General features: G+C 39.1%; 1 protein-coding gene across 3 annotated transcripts in view; it reads right to left on the bottom strand.

The window, feature by feature from the left end:
• The window catches only part of GALC (galactosylceramidase), a 30,877-nt gene extending 15,359 nt beyond the window's left edge, over positions 1–15,518 (bottom strand). For 2 of the 3 annotated variants that reach the window (XM_053980927.1, XM_053980929.1), the window contains exons 1-7: positions 15,342–15,518; positions 14,366–14,434; positions 12,503–12,566; positions 10,589–10,702; positions 9,072–9,211; positions 6,940–6,978; positions 1,522–1,652 (exon numbers count right to left, since the gene is read on the bottom strand). In XM_053980927.1, coding sequence (XP_053836902.1) covers positions 1,522–1,652; positions 6,940–6,978; positions 9,072–9,211; positions 10,589–10,702; positions 12,503–12,566; positions 14,366–14,434; positions 15,342–15,509 — 725 coding nt within the window. In that variant the 5' untranslated portion in view covers positions 15,510–15,518. Of the gene's footprint in view, positions 1–1,521; positions 1,653–3,621; positions 3,750–6,939; positions 6,979–9,071; positions 9,212–10,588; positions 10,703–12,502; positions 12,567–14,365; positions 14,435–15,341 lie in introns of all 3 variants that reach the window. The other variant, XM_053980928.1, reaches the window with a different exon arrangement.
• Positions 15,519–16,433: the final 915 nt, after the last annotated feature.

Here is a 16,433-nt window from a genome sequence, read left to right as displayed (position 1 = left end):
TAATTTTCTTTTCAAGATCTTCCTTAGTATGAAGAGACATCCTTTCTCCCAATGGAGACTTTGATTATACTCAATCACAACACAGACCCACCATGCAAGGTTTGCTGACTGAAATAAAACCTTTCAGACCACTTGCAGAAAACAAGCTTGTGATTTTCTTTACTAAGCACAGTCATTGAATACACTTAATATACACACTAAAATGAAACTATTTCCTTAACTATTAGCCTGCAACTTGACAAACTGATACATTTGTGGCAGGAATACAAAAAACACCAGTTTTTCTAGGCTGACTGTTGGGGTTTTTTTCATTATTTTCCCTCTAGTGGGCAATGACCTACTTCCCAGTGTTGTAGTCCTTCATAAGTAGCTTCACTAACAGTAATATAACAGATAGTAGGGATTTTAGCTCTGCCGTACAGATTACTGTGTATTTCCCCTTTGGCTTGGAAACCTAAGTATTGCCTTAGTACCAAGCAAAAGGTTTTTGTAATGGCATAAAGTGCACAGCTTGCAAAAACAAAGCAGAGAAGGAATAATTGGTCTTTCCACAGTCCTGAAAAGGTGTTTCTTAACTGTCAATATCCCTGTTCAATAAAAGCTGAAATACACAAGAGTATTTAATTTCCCTGTTAAGACTGAATCAGAGTAGGGATGTAAAACTTACACTTACAAAGAGTTAAGCAAATACAGCTTAATTAGACAGTGCAAAAACTGTTGAGCTTCATCCAGACATGATCCAAGACACCACCTATGAAAAACTGCCAGGATAATGTTCATGTTCAGAATGGGGGGAGGGGTTAATTGCAAGGGTAGATGACACTGACTTCCTATATGTATTTGCAGAAAAAGCCTTAATTTCTACACCTCCTATTGTTCAGAGACATAAAGATGAACAGAGAAGACTCAAACTGAAGCAAGGAACTGACACATTTGAAGCATGTGATTGGGTCAGGCAAGTTTATGGGACCAAGTAAGTAAAGTTCAGAGCTACTGTAAAAATAAAAGTTAATGAACATTTCGAACACACATTTCTATTCAGCCACCGATTCAGTAATCAATGTCAAATTTAGTCTACTGGTAAAATATTATTAAGACAAAACCCAGAACTAGTATAACAAGTCAGCTGGTTCCTTGTTTTCCAAATACAAATTGATGTGTACTGAGGTGTAAAGCAAAAGCACTTTTTGCATACCAGTTAAGAGTAACCAAAACCCTCAGAATAAACCCTCAGAATAAATAGTGTTGTCCAAAAAACCTTCAATCCATCAAAAGTGCAACCATTCCCGACAGGAATCTTCAACATGATAGAAGACTCCTGATTCAATTAAAGGTTGAGGCTGTTACTGGAACAAGAGCTGTGTGATTTGATGTAGGTTAGTAAGAAAGTTTTATAGCATCAATCCTTTCATTGCAAGTAAGAGTACAGAGAGGTAAAGCTTTGTCTGTGTTAGTTATAAATAAGATGAAGATAAACTACAAACAAACCACCAAGAAAGAAGAACACAGAGAACCCCCTACCCAATCACATCGACCACTCCGTGGAGCTCAGAGTCAATCATCATGACAAAGGAAATGGGCTCCCACAGTCTATCGCTGGCTATGATCCTCACCTGCTCCAGACCATGCTTATCCAATGTGTACCTCAACAGCTTGGGAAAAAAAAAAGGAGAGTAAAGAACAGAGAGAAGGGACAAATAAAAAAAAATGTTTTTCAAATTGTCAAAACTTTATATTGGGAAAGGCAGCATCTTCTTCAGCCCTAGCTGAAAAAACTACTATGCTTCAATTCATATTTTCGCAACTCGGACAACTTGTACACCAAACAAAACGTACAAGACTGTCAAGGACAAAGTGACTTCAAAGGACACCTTCTTCCACCATACTGAATTCCAAAATACATGATAAAAGGAAAAATTCAAAATGTTTCGTTCTTCTTACAGACACAAAAGGACAGATAAAGACAAAGCATATCACATTTCATGCAAGATACTCTATTTGCAGATCAGCCACTTAGATGTTACAGTGCTGACAGGTAAACTACCAGATGTGCATGAACTTTCTGAACCTGAGCATTTGAAGGACAGACACCTAAATACTACTATCTTTCACTAGGTCAGCAAGAACTCTCTATGGTAGTTGGTACCTTAAAGTCAGCATTGGTTGAGAAACATGGTGTTCTTGTTTTGTACTAACCTTAATTTCTTGATAGATAACAAAACCCTGCACAGAAAAACCTAACACTTCATTTTTTGTGATCAGTGGTGGGGAGGGAGCTGGGGAAAAATCTGTATGACATTCAAGAAAAACCCCTGACAAAAAGAACTTTTCCATTTTAAAGAAGAATTAAAACATATCTGTGATTCTAAAGGCACAAACAAAAACAAGTACTACTATCCATGATTCTGCCAAGCTCTTAAAGAAACAAGAGCTGTACAGAGTCAGTGCATTCATTCTTCAAGCTGTATTGTCATGCATTAATAAAACATTTCCTAATGCACCTGCTGAGCTGTAAGTCTTGCCTAACCTAAAAAAGTTTTTTTAAGTTTATTTTAGACCAAATGAGTTACTCCATGCTGACACTATAATCAGTATTTCTCAGGCAGCCACTTTCAGGTGATTTTATGTTTACAAACTCAACACATACAAAAGCAGTTTCTTTATAAAATCCCTGCTTAACTGACTTGCTATAACCCTTCAACCATGCATTCATTTAAACTATGATGAGCATATCATACTTCCTTACATACAGAGGATAAATGGTACATGAGTGACCACAAGAATGCTCTTATCACAGTAAGGTTAACAACAAAGATAAACAAGTTAACAAATGTAAAACAAGTGGGCAATTTGTATCTGCATAGGTACATAGGTTCCACTGGAAACATGTAATTTTGTAAAAATAATGTATAATTTTGAGAAACCAGAGTTTACAAAGAGAGCAAGAGTAGCAGAGTAAATTGCCAGAAGCAGTAAAAAAGTGTATTATGGAGCAAGAGTGAAGACAAACAGTTGAGTTGACATTTGCTGAAACACCAACAGAAAAAACTGAGATAGGCTGTATTAGTTTACAAACTTTGGGTGCTTGCTTTTGCTTCTATGTTACCGTCAGTGCGTGCATTTCTAATACTATCTGTTATCAGAAATTAACCAAGAAACAGAAACTTCTAGCTCTAGTATATGACCAGAAAAATCTCAGCTGCAGCCACAGGAAGTCCCAGGGTGATAAGTTCCACTCTGAAAGTTCAAGTTCACCCAAAATGAAAACCAGTTGCAGACCAAGAATTCAATCCTAAGGTTTTTCTGACTTGGAACATGCACATGCAGATTAGTTAGAAGTTTCCTGTCATTTGCTAGTACTAAGAAGCCTAAAACACAGCTCCTAAATGGACACTTTAAAGAAATTATAGAAGAGTGATAAGGTCAGCTTACGCATGTACTAAACTGAAAGAAGAGAGAAAGACAAGAGACTAATCCATCACCACTGTACACAATGATGTAAAAAATGGAAACAGCTAAGAAGTATGAAATAAGAATATATGACTCTTGAAAATGGAGAGGAAGATTTACAGATAGGAAGCAACAGCAATGTTTAAACGGCCTCCCTTCTCCCACACTTACCCGACTACCTCAATAGCATCATTAAGATAGGGATCAACTAGCATCTCTTTTGAGATGTTCCAATCTCCATCCGCAGCGATGATGCCAATGTTCCATAGACCCAGTCTGTCCAAAGAATGTCGAAGCACCTTAGTAACAGATAACACCACTTAAAGTACAGCCTTCATCAATGAGGCAACATGAAATTTAAGACTGAAAACAAGAACTTTGGAAGGAGTCAGTGGAAGCCTCTATTTACAGACCAGGATGGATAAGAAAAGTTCTCACTTCTCAAACAAGAGCTATGGTGGCAACTAAGACAAAGTTAATTGTAAGTATGTTTAAAACTGAAGGGTTATCACTGATACTGAGATGGTCATTCCACAAAAATGGACTTCTCATCACTTGGATAACTTTTGAGACCACAAGTGCATACATATACTCCACTTGGACACTCTCAACATACTGACTCCCTGGCATGTATGTAATTCATTACACAAAAGTAATGGATTTATCATCAAGTCAGTCATGTTAAACTAATCTAAAAATGACACCTGGCTGAAATGTGGAAGTGGACATACCTTCCCAAGTGATCAGAAGCAAAAGTTAACCTGATCCCTAAAAAAGTACACTGAAAAAACAGGGATTGAAGTTTTAAAATAGAAAAGACCTTTCCATGCAGCTCTCTACAAGAACAGAAATCTCTGCCAAACACCTTTCCTGTTCAAATGAAGACCACCTAAACATTTTTATCACTGAACAAAAAAAAAAAAATCCTTGATGTTTTAAGTGTTTAATATTTAAGATTACCCACTACTTGGTTCTCATGTTTCACTAACTTTCAGGGAACACAATGAATAAACCTAGAATTGCAAATTTACAACAAAACTGAGGGCAACCAACGTTGAATTCAAACATGCCAGCAGAAAATAATTTCTATTCTGTCTTTCCAGCTTTTATTTAAATATTCTATAAATATTCTATTTATATTTCATTGTTAAAGATGACAAACAGCTCACATTTGTCTATGGAACTTCTTAGGTAAAATATACCCACACAAAATATACTCAGCCTTAATACTTAAGAATGAACCACACTTATAGAGGGCTGGTACGGTCTGAAAATTTAAACCAGAAATTTACAAAAAAGAAAATAATTAAAAAACATATTTTCAGCAGCTTGCACATACAGCTGCATCTGAAAAAAAAAACAGTCCACAGTCTAAAATGCTTTTTTCAATTTTAGACATAAAAGAATGATGCACTGTGTGCATGCATGCATAAAAAAGATTTTGCAACTTGATTTAAAGATCAGTAGGCATGAACCCTCAAATTATTTCTTGTAATAGCCCTCTGGCAATGTGAAGAAGAATAGGGAGCATTTCTGTGTTTCATGTAGTCAAATAAGGACAGAAATAAAAGTCTAAGTGTTGATGACAATCAAAGCCTAGATCTAAAACTAATTAAGACATAGAACTTACTAAGAAGAAAAGTAGCAATGAAGTTCTGTTCAGCTGTTCGAAATCTTTGAAACACAACTTCTACCAAAAGAAAAATTCATAATACTAAAAGGTCCTTGCAATTTAAAGCATTCTAGCTACCTAGCCACTCAGAAAAATTGCCTAACCACAGAGACAGCTCCAAAGAACAAAATGAACAGTTGCAAAATTTCCATGCTGAAAGAGAAGTACCAAGAGCACAGAACTGCACCCAAAACACACTCCACATTTGCTGAACAGCTCCCCACACACAGTATTCATATAACTGAAAGAACAGGGTTTTCTTGAACAAGAATTTAGAAGCATTAGAATCTCCATTTCTTTCTTCTTTTTTTTTCCTACTTATTAAGAAATGTAACTAGTGCCATAGAGGATGAAGTATCTAGAATAACATCTTACAAGTAAAAATTTAGCCAGATAACTAAGAGCTTATGTGTGATGTATTTAACAGGAATTACAGAAAATGTTTGGTGTGCAGCAGTACATTTCGGTATATTGCCCTCTTGCGAAATGGCAGACTGCAAATAACTACAGTGCTGATGAGAGGAGTGGTGCCAAGTGACACTGTAAGAGAATGAATGGCAAAATAGGTGTTCAATAAAAAACCTCTTATCAGTTAATATACAGTGGAAGGAAGGCCAAAATCTTTCAGTAAATACTTGGGTGATTTTATGGTCAAATTTTAAACTAAATATTCAGCTCTAGAAGCCAAATGTTCAGTCCCAATTCAACAGTATTCAAAAAGCTATAAAGTAGAATGTTGCCCCTGGACTCAACAGTTTGATCTCCATATGTTCTTTCTCCCCACATGAGAAAGCCAAGACAAGCAGACGAGAAAGCCTCAAGGTGACATGACACAGATTTGAGATTGTTCAGCCTGAAGAGGAGAAGGTTTTGGGGTGACCTAATTGCTGCCTTCCAGTACCTCAAAAGAGCCCACAAGAAAATATGGAGATGGACTTTTTACAAAAGTATGTAGTGATAGGACAAGGGGAAATTGATGGGAATGCCCCATCCCTGGAAGTGTTCAAGGCTAGGCTGGATGAGGTTTTGAGCAATGTGGTCTAGTGGAAGGTGTCTCTGATCATGGCAGGAGGATTGGAACTGGATGATCTTTAAGTTCCCTTGCAACTCAAGCCCTTCTATGATTCTCTGAGTCTTGTTTGCTTTTCAGAAGAGGTAATGCCACTACATCTTAGCCTCAAGCAAGAACAAGGAAAGGAACAAAACAGGAGTTTGTGCTTAAGATTTCACCACAAAACAATGTAACAAACAGAAGAGAGTTTTCAAAGCAAGGTGGGGGAGAGCTGCAGGAGCATTCAGTAGTGAGAAATATTAGAGCTATCTTAAGGTTGGTTATGTGAAATACTGTGTTCCTCCAGCTTTTTAGAACAAAAGGTACTGAATTTTGCAAAGTTAAAAACACAAAGCCTTTACTGTGACTTAATAGCAATATTTAAGGGTACTGTAATCACAGAACTTAGCTACAGAATTTTAAGCAATTCTAGATCTTGGACTTCTAGCTATATCCAAGCTGGTATAAAGATGATTTAAGTTTGTATGATAGTACCATCAACTGAAGCTTCCATCAAAATTTAGAAATCCTAACATTTAGCATACACTCCCATGCCCAAAGTTCAAAGTAACAGTTTCAGACACACAAAATAAACAATCTAGATATCTGAACATGTTATCTTTCCATACATGCAACTACAAGAAACAGACTTCAGTAAGTGATATAGTTGCAGAAGTAAGGTCCCTTTCCTAAGCAAATTCAGAAAAGCTAATTGTTTGTGCACAGTATGACAAGCACTTCACAGAAATAAGAAAATAATACATACCTTAATGTATTTGCTACTAAATGCCCTTTCATTCCATATCTATAAAGAGAAAGTAAAATCCATTTAGAAAAATCAGGATACGTCAATGGAGAATTAAAAGATTTTATTTATATATATGAAAGATTATAGAATCCATTAATCAAATCCATGGTTTCCGTGTGCTAGAGGGAGGTGCTGGTTGGTTTTGTTATCAGCTTTTCTGGGGAAAATTCTGTATGAAAGTTCATTGTGGGCACTTGTTTATCTTTCTCTAAGGTCCGCTGATTGCCTTCTCACTGACAAGAATGCCAGAGCTGCTTGAGCTCTACAATGGCAGCAGTGTTACATTACCAATGGCTCTACAGTTTGCTAGGAATCATTGAGAAACACGTTGTGGCTTCAAGGTGTGGCCTAATGAATGGGCCCCTGTTGCAATACATGGACATAGGAGAGCCAGAATAACTCATATATTGAACAAATTGATGAAGCTTGCTGTTCTTTCTAATTTACACAGGACTACATCCAAGCTTGAACACAAGAGATATAGCATATTTAAGTAAACAAAATGAGCTAATTTCTAAATTTTCCATCTTTTACGGAAAGAGAGTTTAAGCTAAACACAGCTCAAAATTCAAAAGCAGGAGCAGTGATTTTCCTTTCTACCAAACCCCCTAGCCTATAAAACACATAGGCAGAAACCTTGTTTCTTTCTTTTCTACCTGCAACATGAACACTGTGACTCACATTCACCAGGAAAGGTTTAGATTATGGGTAAATACAATTGATTTTGGTATTTCTACGTCTTCCTATAAATACTAACATGAAACTTCAGAAATGAGCCAATCAAAACATTACTTACTGCAAGGCTCATCTCATCATAAAACATTGATACAGAACATGTACTTACAGCAAAAAGAGTGGTAAAGACTAACTATGTACAACCATAATAGCATTGAAATTGTTTTGACAGTTTCAGAGCCTTCATAGACCTCTCACTGTTTCTCTGTATTTCAGATTATACCCACAAAGAAATGAGACAATATTTTATATTGCCTGGATAAACAGAAATTACCTTTTCTTAGAAGGAGAGAATTTAGAAGGCTAATCACTGTGAAGTAACAACACTGAAGTCAATATTACTCAAATACATTAAGTGCAGAACTTACTTTCTACTCCAAGAACACAGGACAGAGAAAAACGCAACAGCAATTGTTCTTCCTCTCCCCACAACAGAATTGCTGAAATATCACTATATTATCCACAGTGCAAGACTGACTCAACTGAAATAAGCTAGCAACATCAAGGGGGCTGCATACCCCAGGAGATACACGTGAGATACACCTTCCCACATTGCAGCAGAAACATCAGATTTCTGAGGGATGGGAACCACAGTTTTAGAAGCTTTGTTCTGGACTGCTGAAGTGATTTTCAACTTTTCTGCAGTTAAACTTCTCATATCAAAACATTTAAGAATCCAAAATAAGTGTCCAATAAGTACAGGATTGATTTTAGAGGAATCCTAGATACACCTTCTTGCTCAAATAGTGAACTTGAAGAGTTTTTTCAGATTGTCTGCTTCTCGCTCTCATCTCCAATTTATGACATTTTTTTGAATGTCTATTCATTCACTACTTCCATATATTGCACTATAGGACAACACAATAGTTGTATTGTAAAACATGCACTTTTATCTACTATAAATGATGCAGATAAAATGCAAAAAGTTGTAGAGGACGGCTCCTCTGCAAAATAACAAGTATACTTTACGCTAAGTCATGTTAGCTGACTTTCAAACTGTGTTAACTGATGCTTTTTGTTATCCAGTAACCACTGAGATGCAAGCAGAACAAACAAGGCAGAAAAGGAAAAAGAACTCTCAAATTATTTGGTAACTTTGTTTTAGAACTGGGAAGGTAGTAACCATTTGACACTTGTTTTGCTTTAACAGCCATCATTTCAGGAAGACTGTAAATTAACACAACTACTGCCTTTCCCCTGGCAACAGTACAAGCTGAAACTGCAATTATGAAAAAAATTTCTCTTGCCATCCTTCTCCTCCTCCAGTCATCAACAATGAGAGGCAAGACCAAGATTTTAGGAGTGAAGATAGATAAAATATACACAAGATATACAGGAGATTTTGCTTTACTGACCCCAATATAATCAATGTCCAAATCATGATACTGTTTTGCTCCTAATATCCAAGAAATAATATAATAAGCAGTGACATCTGGATAATCATAGGGCCAATTTTCACCCTTCCCTATCCATCCTGGAAATGCCCAAGGTAACCCTGGAAAAAAAGAAGAAAAACAAACGAATAAGGTAAGTGGTTGGTTCACATTACTCAATAAGCTTAAAGAGCAAGCTCTAATTTGCTCTACCTGAAATGAAGGAACAAATATGCACTTGAAACAGGCTTGGTTCCAGTGAAGACAATGAAATGTAACTTCTTCAACTGCAGAGTATGGTCTAATACAAACTATGATCAAGCAATTAATAGGTGGGGTTTTTTTTTACAAGCTAGGAAGCATTCATTACTAGAGAACAACTGACTACATATAATTTGTCAATTTTATAGTACTAGCTCTAACTGGTTTAAAAGTCCAAAGATTTTAGGATAAAAATTTACAAAGCTAAAGACAAAGGGTCAATACAGAACATGAAAAATTGTTTATCTCCTGAACATGAATTTCAGAAGATATGATGATCTGATCATGACAGAGGCAGGAAGAGTAGGACCATGAAAAAGCATTTCCAAGTCTCAGCTGTTCACTGGATCTTGTAGTAAATAAGAAAAACAAATTAATCTAACCAGATGCTGCTAAGTGTCCAGCCAACATGTATAAGATACCATAGGCTTATTTAAAAGTAAACCTTCCTTCCTTTGTTGAGAGCTTGATGTGAGGGAAGAGGGATATTATTAATAATTACAATTAGTCATAAGTAGTAGGCTTAATAGAACCTGACTGGCAAATCCTGCACCAAGCCTTCCTTCATGGCTGGATATGGTAAAGTTCCCCGGAAGGTGAGGGAATTAGACACCTTTTAACCAACAGATTTCTTACCTTGTTTCATGTGAAATACATTTGGTATTTCCAAAATACAAAAATACAACCTAGGGTTCCACGTTTGTATTGTCACAACAAACACACAACTCACAATCAAAACAGGAAGAGAGGAAACTCCTCTTACAACTCAACTACACATGTAGGATATTATCAGAAGACCAGAATCACTACAGTGAAGAAGATGTGTATGACTGGTTTGTAATAAGAACATTTAATCAAATGCAGTGCGTGTAAGATTCACATATTTATGCTTGCAGTAACTTTATCTCTCCCAATTTTTTTACTCAATTACTCAATTATTCAGAAATTCATCTCTCATGATAAATCAATCATGTTCATTGCTGCAGTACACTAAAAGCATTAGTCACTTAAAACAAGCAAATTATTAGAGATTTGTTATCTTATGCTTCTTGTCAGGATGTTGTATTGCTGTAACAAAGTAAAACACGGTAAGCATCAAGACAAGCTTAACAAATATTAGATTCTACTTTGTCTACTGCAACATCAAAACATCGCCCCATTAAAATGTTAATTAAGGGTCAATAGGTAAGTCAGGGGAATAAAAAAGCATTTAAATCTAAAAGCTCAAAGCAACTTACCAATCAGTTTAATGTTGGGGTTCCTCTTTTTAGCTTCTTTCATCAGCCACCATTCATAGCCCCGGAAGTAGTTCTCATCATTTTCATAGTGCATATGGGAGGGTTCAGTACCATCTAGGAAGGAAAGAGACAGGTAGCTCACAATTAACTTCTGTGTCATAAGCTGTTACACATCATAAAGCTTGCTGCATTGCTCATTAACATAGTATGCAAGCACGTATCTCCAACATGGTTCACAACTTCCTTGGTATGTATTTCAAAGCCAAAGGAATAGTGGAAGGTAAATGCAAGATTTGCTACCCTTCCTTTTTAGCATATAAACTTAGTATAATTTTAATATTTTTATTTTGAAGGGTTTTTTTGCCTGCTTTTAACATCAGATGTGGTTAACTATTAGGCATTTTATATCCCTAGCTATGATAACACTAAATCTATATTTGCTATTGTCTCATATCTTGATACTAACAACCACTAGGAATGTTACAGCATTAAGATTAAGAGGAAAAAAAATCATTATATAAGCAAGTTATCTCTAAACCAAAAAACAAACAAAAGAAGGTTTTATTTTGCTTCTTCTGCACAACGCAAGTCCAGGGAGAGAAAATAAAGGAACTACCATGAATTTTTTCAATTACAGGAAAGAGGCCGTGAGGTTTCTTACTTTTACAGTAAAATATCTAGTTTATAACTTTCACGGTGTTCTGTGACTTAGGTTTTAGAATTTAATGCTATGTCCTGAATTTCCTCAGGCAAAGGTAAACAAACTAGAAAGGTGCAAAAGAATCAGTGTTGCATGGGAAATCATCACACATCAAAGTCAAGTAATAACTTGCATACATGACTGCAACAATTATGCAACTGACGTTAAACTGTATGCAGAGACCTCTTCTAATGAGACTTTGTTTTAAATTAAGCCTGCTGAAACAGCACACTTCATCACAGAAAATAGGATTTATTTTTTTACCTTACTAACTCCTGGCTATATGTAACTTTGTCAGGAACATGGAACAATTAGATTCCAAATTTAGGGTTCATATCACATTTCAAATGAATTCCTGATCACACCTCTCAGGCCAGAAGAAGAGCTGCAGTCTAGTGCATTGAGATATATGCATCATATTGTTCTTCTTTTCAAAACTGGACCATCACACAAGTATGTGGCCGTCTCCTTAGCAATAAGAGTGTTTGAAGAGAAGGTCTGTGCATGCCTGAAGACGATTCCAGTCCCCCCACCCAGCAACTCATTATCAAGCTCTTAAACCCAGTATGTATATATAAACCCAGCATGCATATATATATATATATATATATATATATATATATATATATAAAACATCACAAAACCAAATAATTCTATGCTTTCTATTTATTAACTGAGTCTGATGTGGCCAGATTTACTTTAAGAAAAATACCAAAAAATAAAAAAAAAAAGATACAAGCTATAGTCTCTGCTTCTCAGCTTTTGGTCACAACCAGTTACTAAATAGTTCCTCCTGTATGCAAATGTAGTAGGAAGGCTAGGTAAATTACATCAAGACATTTTCATTTGCAACTCTTCCCAGGAAGAAAAAAAATCCTGCCTACTGCCAGTCAATGCCACTCCAGTGAAATGTTGCAGCTAATTTAAACCAAAGAAATGTAACTGTTTCTGATCAGATGCCTTTGTATTTCATGCTTTTAAGGCATAAACTATCTGGTATTGCAAAACTCGTGTGTGAGAAATGCTCTGCAACTCAAAAACCTACTAGAAGGGTGAAAAAAACAGAACTGATTTGCTCTAGAATGCAATCTCTTAACCATATGATAGTGAGAACTCAGTTCAGCTATCTCCATGCCTCAGTTCCATGTGCAGAACTTGTTACTTACAGCATCACTGACACGGAAAGTTAAATGCTGCTCATGCAAAATCCATACCTGTTGACTGTGCATCACCTCCAATCTCTACCTTGAGAATATGTAAAGAAGCACCAAAATTTGGCTGTGGAAAAAGAGACAGAAAACCAGACAGAATCCTGATGTTAACAAGAAGAATGAGATAAGTCAGTGTACAATTTTGAGCATGCTGAAAATGCAATTTTTTACCTTTTTAAACAGCCATTATAAATGTAACGAGAGAATGCATAAATTTCTGCTTTTCAAAAGAAAATCCACCAGGATAAATAGTACACTGATCTTTAAACAGTTTCATTGACTCTTGCACCATTAACAACACTTCTCCACAACCATGCAGATTTTAAATAGGTTATGCTCAAGAAAATATTAAGCACTATTAAAGCAGAACACAGAATATATGAGAAACACAGCAGTATTTCAATGTTATTAGAAGTCAAACTTGTTGTCTTTTAAAATCAAATTATTGAAGTCAGTATTTTTTATTCTTGTTTGCAAAGTGTTACACTGCTTATGTGAAAGAGCGTACACACAGGTCAGGAATAATCTGGAAACATTCTGGTGAGTTTCTGAAGCTCATACAGGCAATTGTACTGCCAATATGTTCTTCCAGCCACTAGTGGCTTAAGAGTTGCTCAAGCCAGAAATTACAATTAATCATTACTTTAATAACCACTAATAAGCTGGCTTCCTCCATGGAATGACCCAAGTATAATTTTGGTATCTAAAAAAACGTTTTAAGTCATAAGAATGCAATTTGATTTTTAAAAAAATGCTGCGTAGATGACATGTCTTTTGGCTTACAAGTTTGGGATTTTTGTTTGCTTTTAACAGCAAAGTAACTATTTCCAATTTACCATTTCTCTTTTTGACATTTTTTGTTTTAAACTTCTAACACATTTGTTCTCCCATTCCCATCATGAAAGTTGACTGACACTAAAAGACAAGGAGAATGAGGCAAGGTACACCCCTCTCAGACATGACAGTTTAAGAGGTTTTGGTAAAAGAGTATGTCAAAAGTTCTTTGAAAATCATGATTTCTCTAGATTTTGTTTTACCACATGCCTAATCAGAACATTCATATTACCAACACACAGCTTTAGTCTCAAAAAAAAACATCAGCTTTGATTCCCCAGGCACATATTACACCTTACTCTACCCTTGAAAATTAATTCTTTAAACTGCATGGTAAATTATTCCCCTCCAGCCATCTGGATTGCATTACTTGAAAGTGACATGACATCCTCTTCCAGCAGAGTAATTTACAGTGCCAAAAGCAAAACAAGCTATTAATGTCCAGTGCAATAATCTCACCATATATTAAGTTGAGTAATTCCGCAGGTTACACTTGCTAACTAATACAGCTTACAAACCTATGAACTTCCTACACCTTCTAGAGTCACTGCAGTTGTACTTGAGACTAGTTTGGAATAGATATGCTGTTACAAACCTGCAGCCCGCACAGTTGCTTTTATGCTATGTTAACCTAGATGTACTCCAAAAAAATCCAAACTGTCTCTAAGACCACCTTCCTTCAATCACTATGAACAGCTAAACCCCCAATTTTAGCCACAGAAACAACTTATGATTTAGCCCACACAGATGATCAAATATACAGTTAAACAAATTTTTGAAAACATATTTTCAAAACAAATTGTGAAAGCACAAAAGGAATTTTCACAACAATATGAAGAAACAGTCTCCTGAACAAAAACACCACCTAAAATTTAAAGTTCTGATAACACTCAGCACTAAAATAGATGCTTTGCAACATGGGATTTTGTCTAATTTCAAGCAGCATAGAATATACTATAGGAGTTCCCATATTACAAAGTAAGAAATTCTGCATGAAATTAAATGTTATTGTAGCAATAAAACCAACATTACCTTGAACAGGTAATCTAAAATCTGGGAGCGATAAGGTTCTTGGTAGTTCACCAGGAGTCTAGATGTGGCCTATAATGGAAAGAAAACATGAAAATGTGGAAACACAACTTTCAAATGTTTAACAACATCCCAGCTTTTCAGTCTACGCCTTTCACAGAGCTAATAAACCTACAAAAATAATTATAGCACCAGGAACTCAGCTAAGCCCCTACATAACTTGTTTCTAAACCTTCAGCTGTGCCTTTCTGGTTTCACAGGCTGCAACTGCGTTGTACTATAGTTACCTGGCATTTACGGAAAACAGAGTCCAAAGAACAGAGAAACAAAGAGATCACACGGCTTTATGTATGACAAGCAAAAGGCAGCTCCCTCCCAGCACCATTTCTCCTGCTCTACTCAATTCTCCCTGCTTTGGCTCACTATATGCCAAAGCAAGGGGAGCTCACAGGGCATACAGGTGGAAGGCCAAAGAAAGCATCTCAGCACGTCGAAGAGGGGATAAAAGCTCCGGGAATCTCACAGCTCTGCTGCCTGGACCACACGAAAGACGACGAGCCGCTGTGGCTCGTCCAGCATTTTAAAATGCAGGGACTACTAAAACCCTCTACATAAAAACCCAGGCCGGCTTAGCTCTCCTTCACCAGCACCCAGGACACGGCTGGCCCTGGGCACCCCGAAAAGCCACTGCGCAGGTGGCCGGAGGGCTGGCGCAAAGCGGAGCCCGGCTCCATCTCCCCGCAGCCGGACCGCTGCCCGCAGCGCTCCCCTCAGCGCCTCCAGGCTTCCCCCGCGAGCCCCGCTAAAGTCGTGGGGCTGTCCCCACACGCCGCCAGTCCTCAGGGCTCCCCTCCGCGACACTCCCGGCCCAGGCCCCGCCGAAGCCACTACGCGCTCCCACTGACGGGATGCCGAGCCCAGGTGTCCCTTGCCGCGCCGAGGAGGGTACCAGCACCGCAGCCCCGGCGGAGCCGCTCACCCCGCCGCCGCTGACAGCCCCGATCCCGTCGAACTCCCTGCCCAACCCGTTGGAATCGTCCAGCACGTAGGTGGCCGCCAAGAGCGGAGCGGCGCCGGCCGCGGGGGGCCCCGGGCCGCAGCTGCAGGCAAGCAGGATCGTGCCCCAGAGCAGAGCCGCGCAGCCCATCCCGGCCCAGCTCCGCTCCGCCGCGGCCGCCCCGTCCCTGCAGCGCCTCCGCACTGCCCGGCAACGCGCGCAGGTGACCGCACCGCCCGCCAGCCCCGGGGCGGGGCGGCAGCGCCCGGCACCGCCCAGCGCCGCCATCCTGCTCAAGGGAAAGGAGGGCAGGAAGGCTTCCCAGACTCTACGGGCAGCCCCGCCCGGCTGAAGTCAACAGCTGCCATTTTGAGAAAGGGCAAGGCAGGCTGGTGAGGCGCGTGTCGCCATGCCGGAGTTGGGCTCTGAGCAGCGAGAGAAGCTATTGGGGGGTCATGCTGATTGTGGGAAAGCCGCATGGCTGTGAGGCGAGGCGGGGTTTGTGTGGGAGTGCGGCGGGCGTGGCGTTCAGTGCAGTGTGAGCAGCCGCGCCTAGGGGCCGCGTCAAGCTGACTGTCTTTTGGGGGCTCTGACTCTCCTTTTTGGGGCCTCTGGCAAGGCAAGATACTTGTCCCGGGCGAAGGACGGCGTTTCCTAGTGCGTCTTTCATTTCCAGGCCCTCCCAGAACCTCGCAGCCAGTTTCCCGGTTTTGCATCGCTCTCAGGCTGCTACCAAACGCCCTGCAGAGTCGGCGCGGCGCCTTGAAGGAGCGCATTGCAGCGTGCCGTGAGAAGATCTTGGGTCGCCGCAGGGGCAGATGCTGGGAGCGGCCCCAGGCCCCGTGCCAGGCCCGCACAGGCCCTGCCCGCAGAGGTTGCTGGCAGCGCCGCGCCCTTCCCGGGGAATCCCAGTTGGCCTCAGATCCGCAACTCCGTCAGCAGGACCTCAGAGAGGGGTGCTGAAAATTGGGGTTAAATTATGATGGGCTATTTACGCCTTCGGGGTGCGCTGTAGGGCAGCCGCATCGAAATGAGAGCAGCCGAGGTGGTGCCGAGCCGCACGCCAAAAGTTTC

Source organism: Vidua macroura, chromosome 6, assembly GCF_024509145.1.
Source record: "Vidua macroura isolate BioBank_ID:100142 chromosome 6, ASM2450914v1, whole genome shotgun sequence".
Lineage (NCBI taxonomy): Eukaryota > Metazoa > Chordata > Aves > Passeriformes > Viduidae > Vidua > Vidua macroura.
This window is presented reverse-complemented; position numbering and strand designations above follow the sequence as displayed.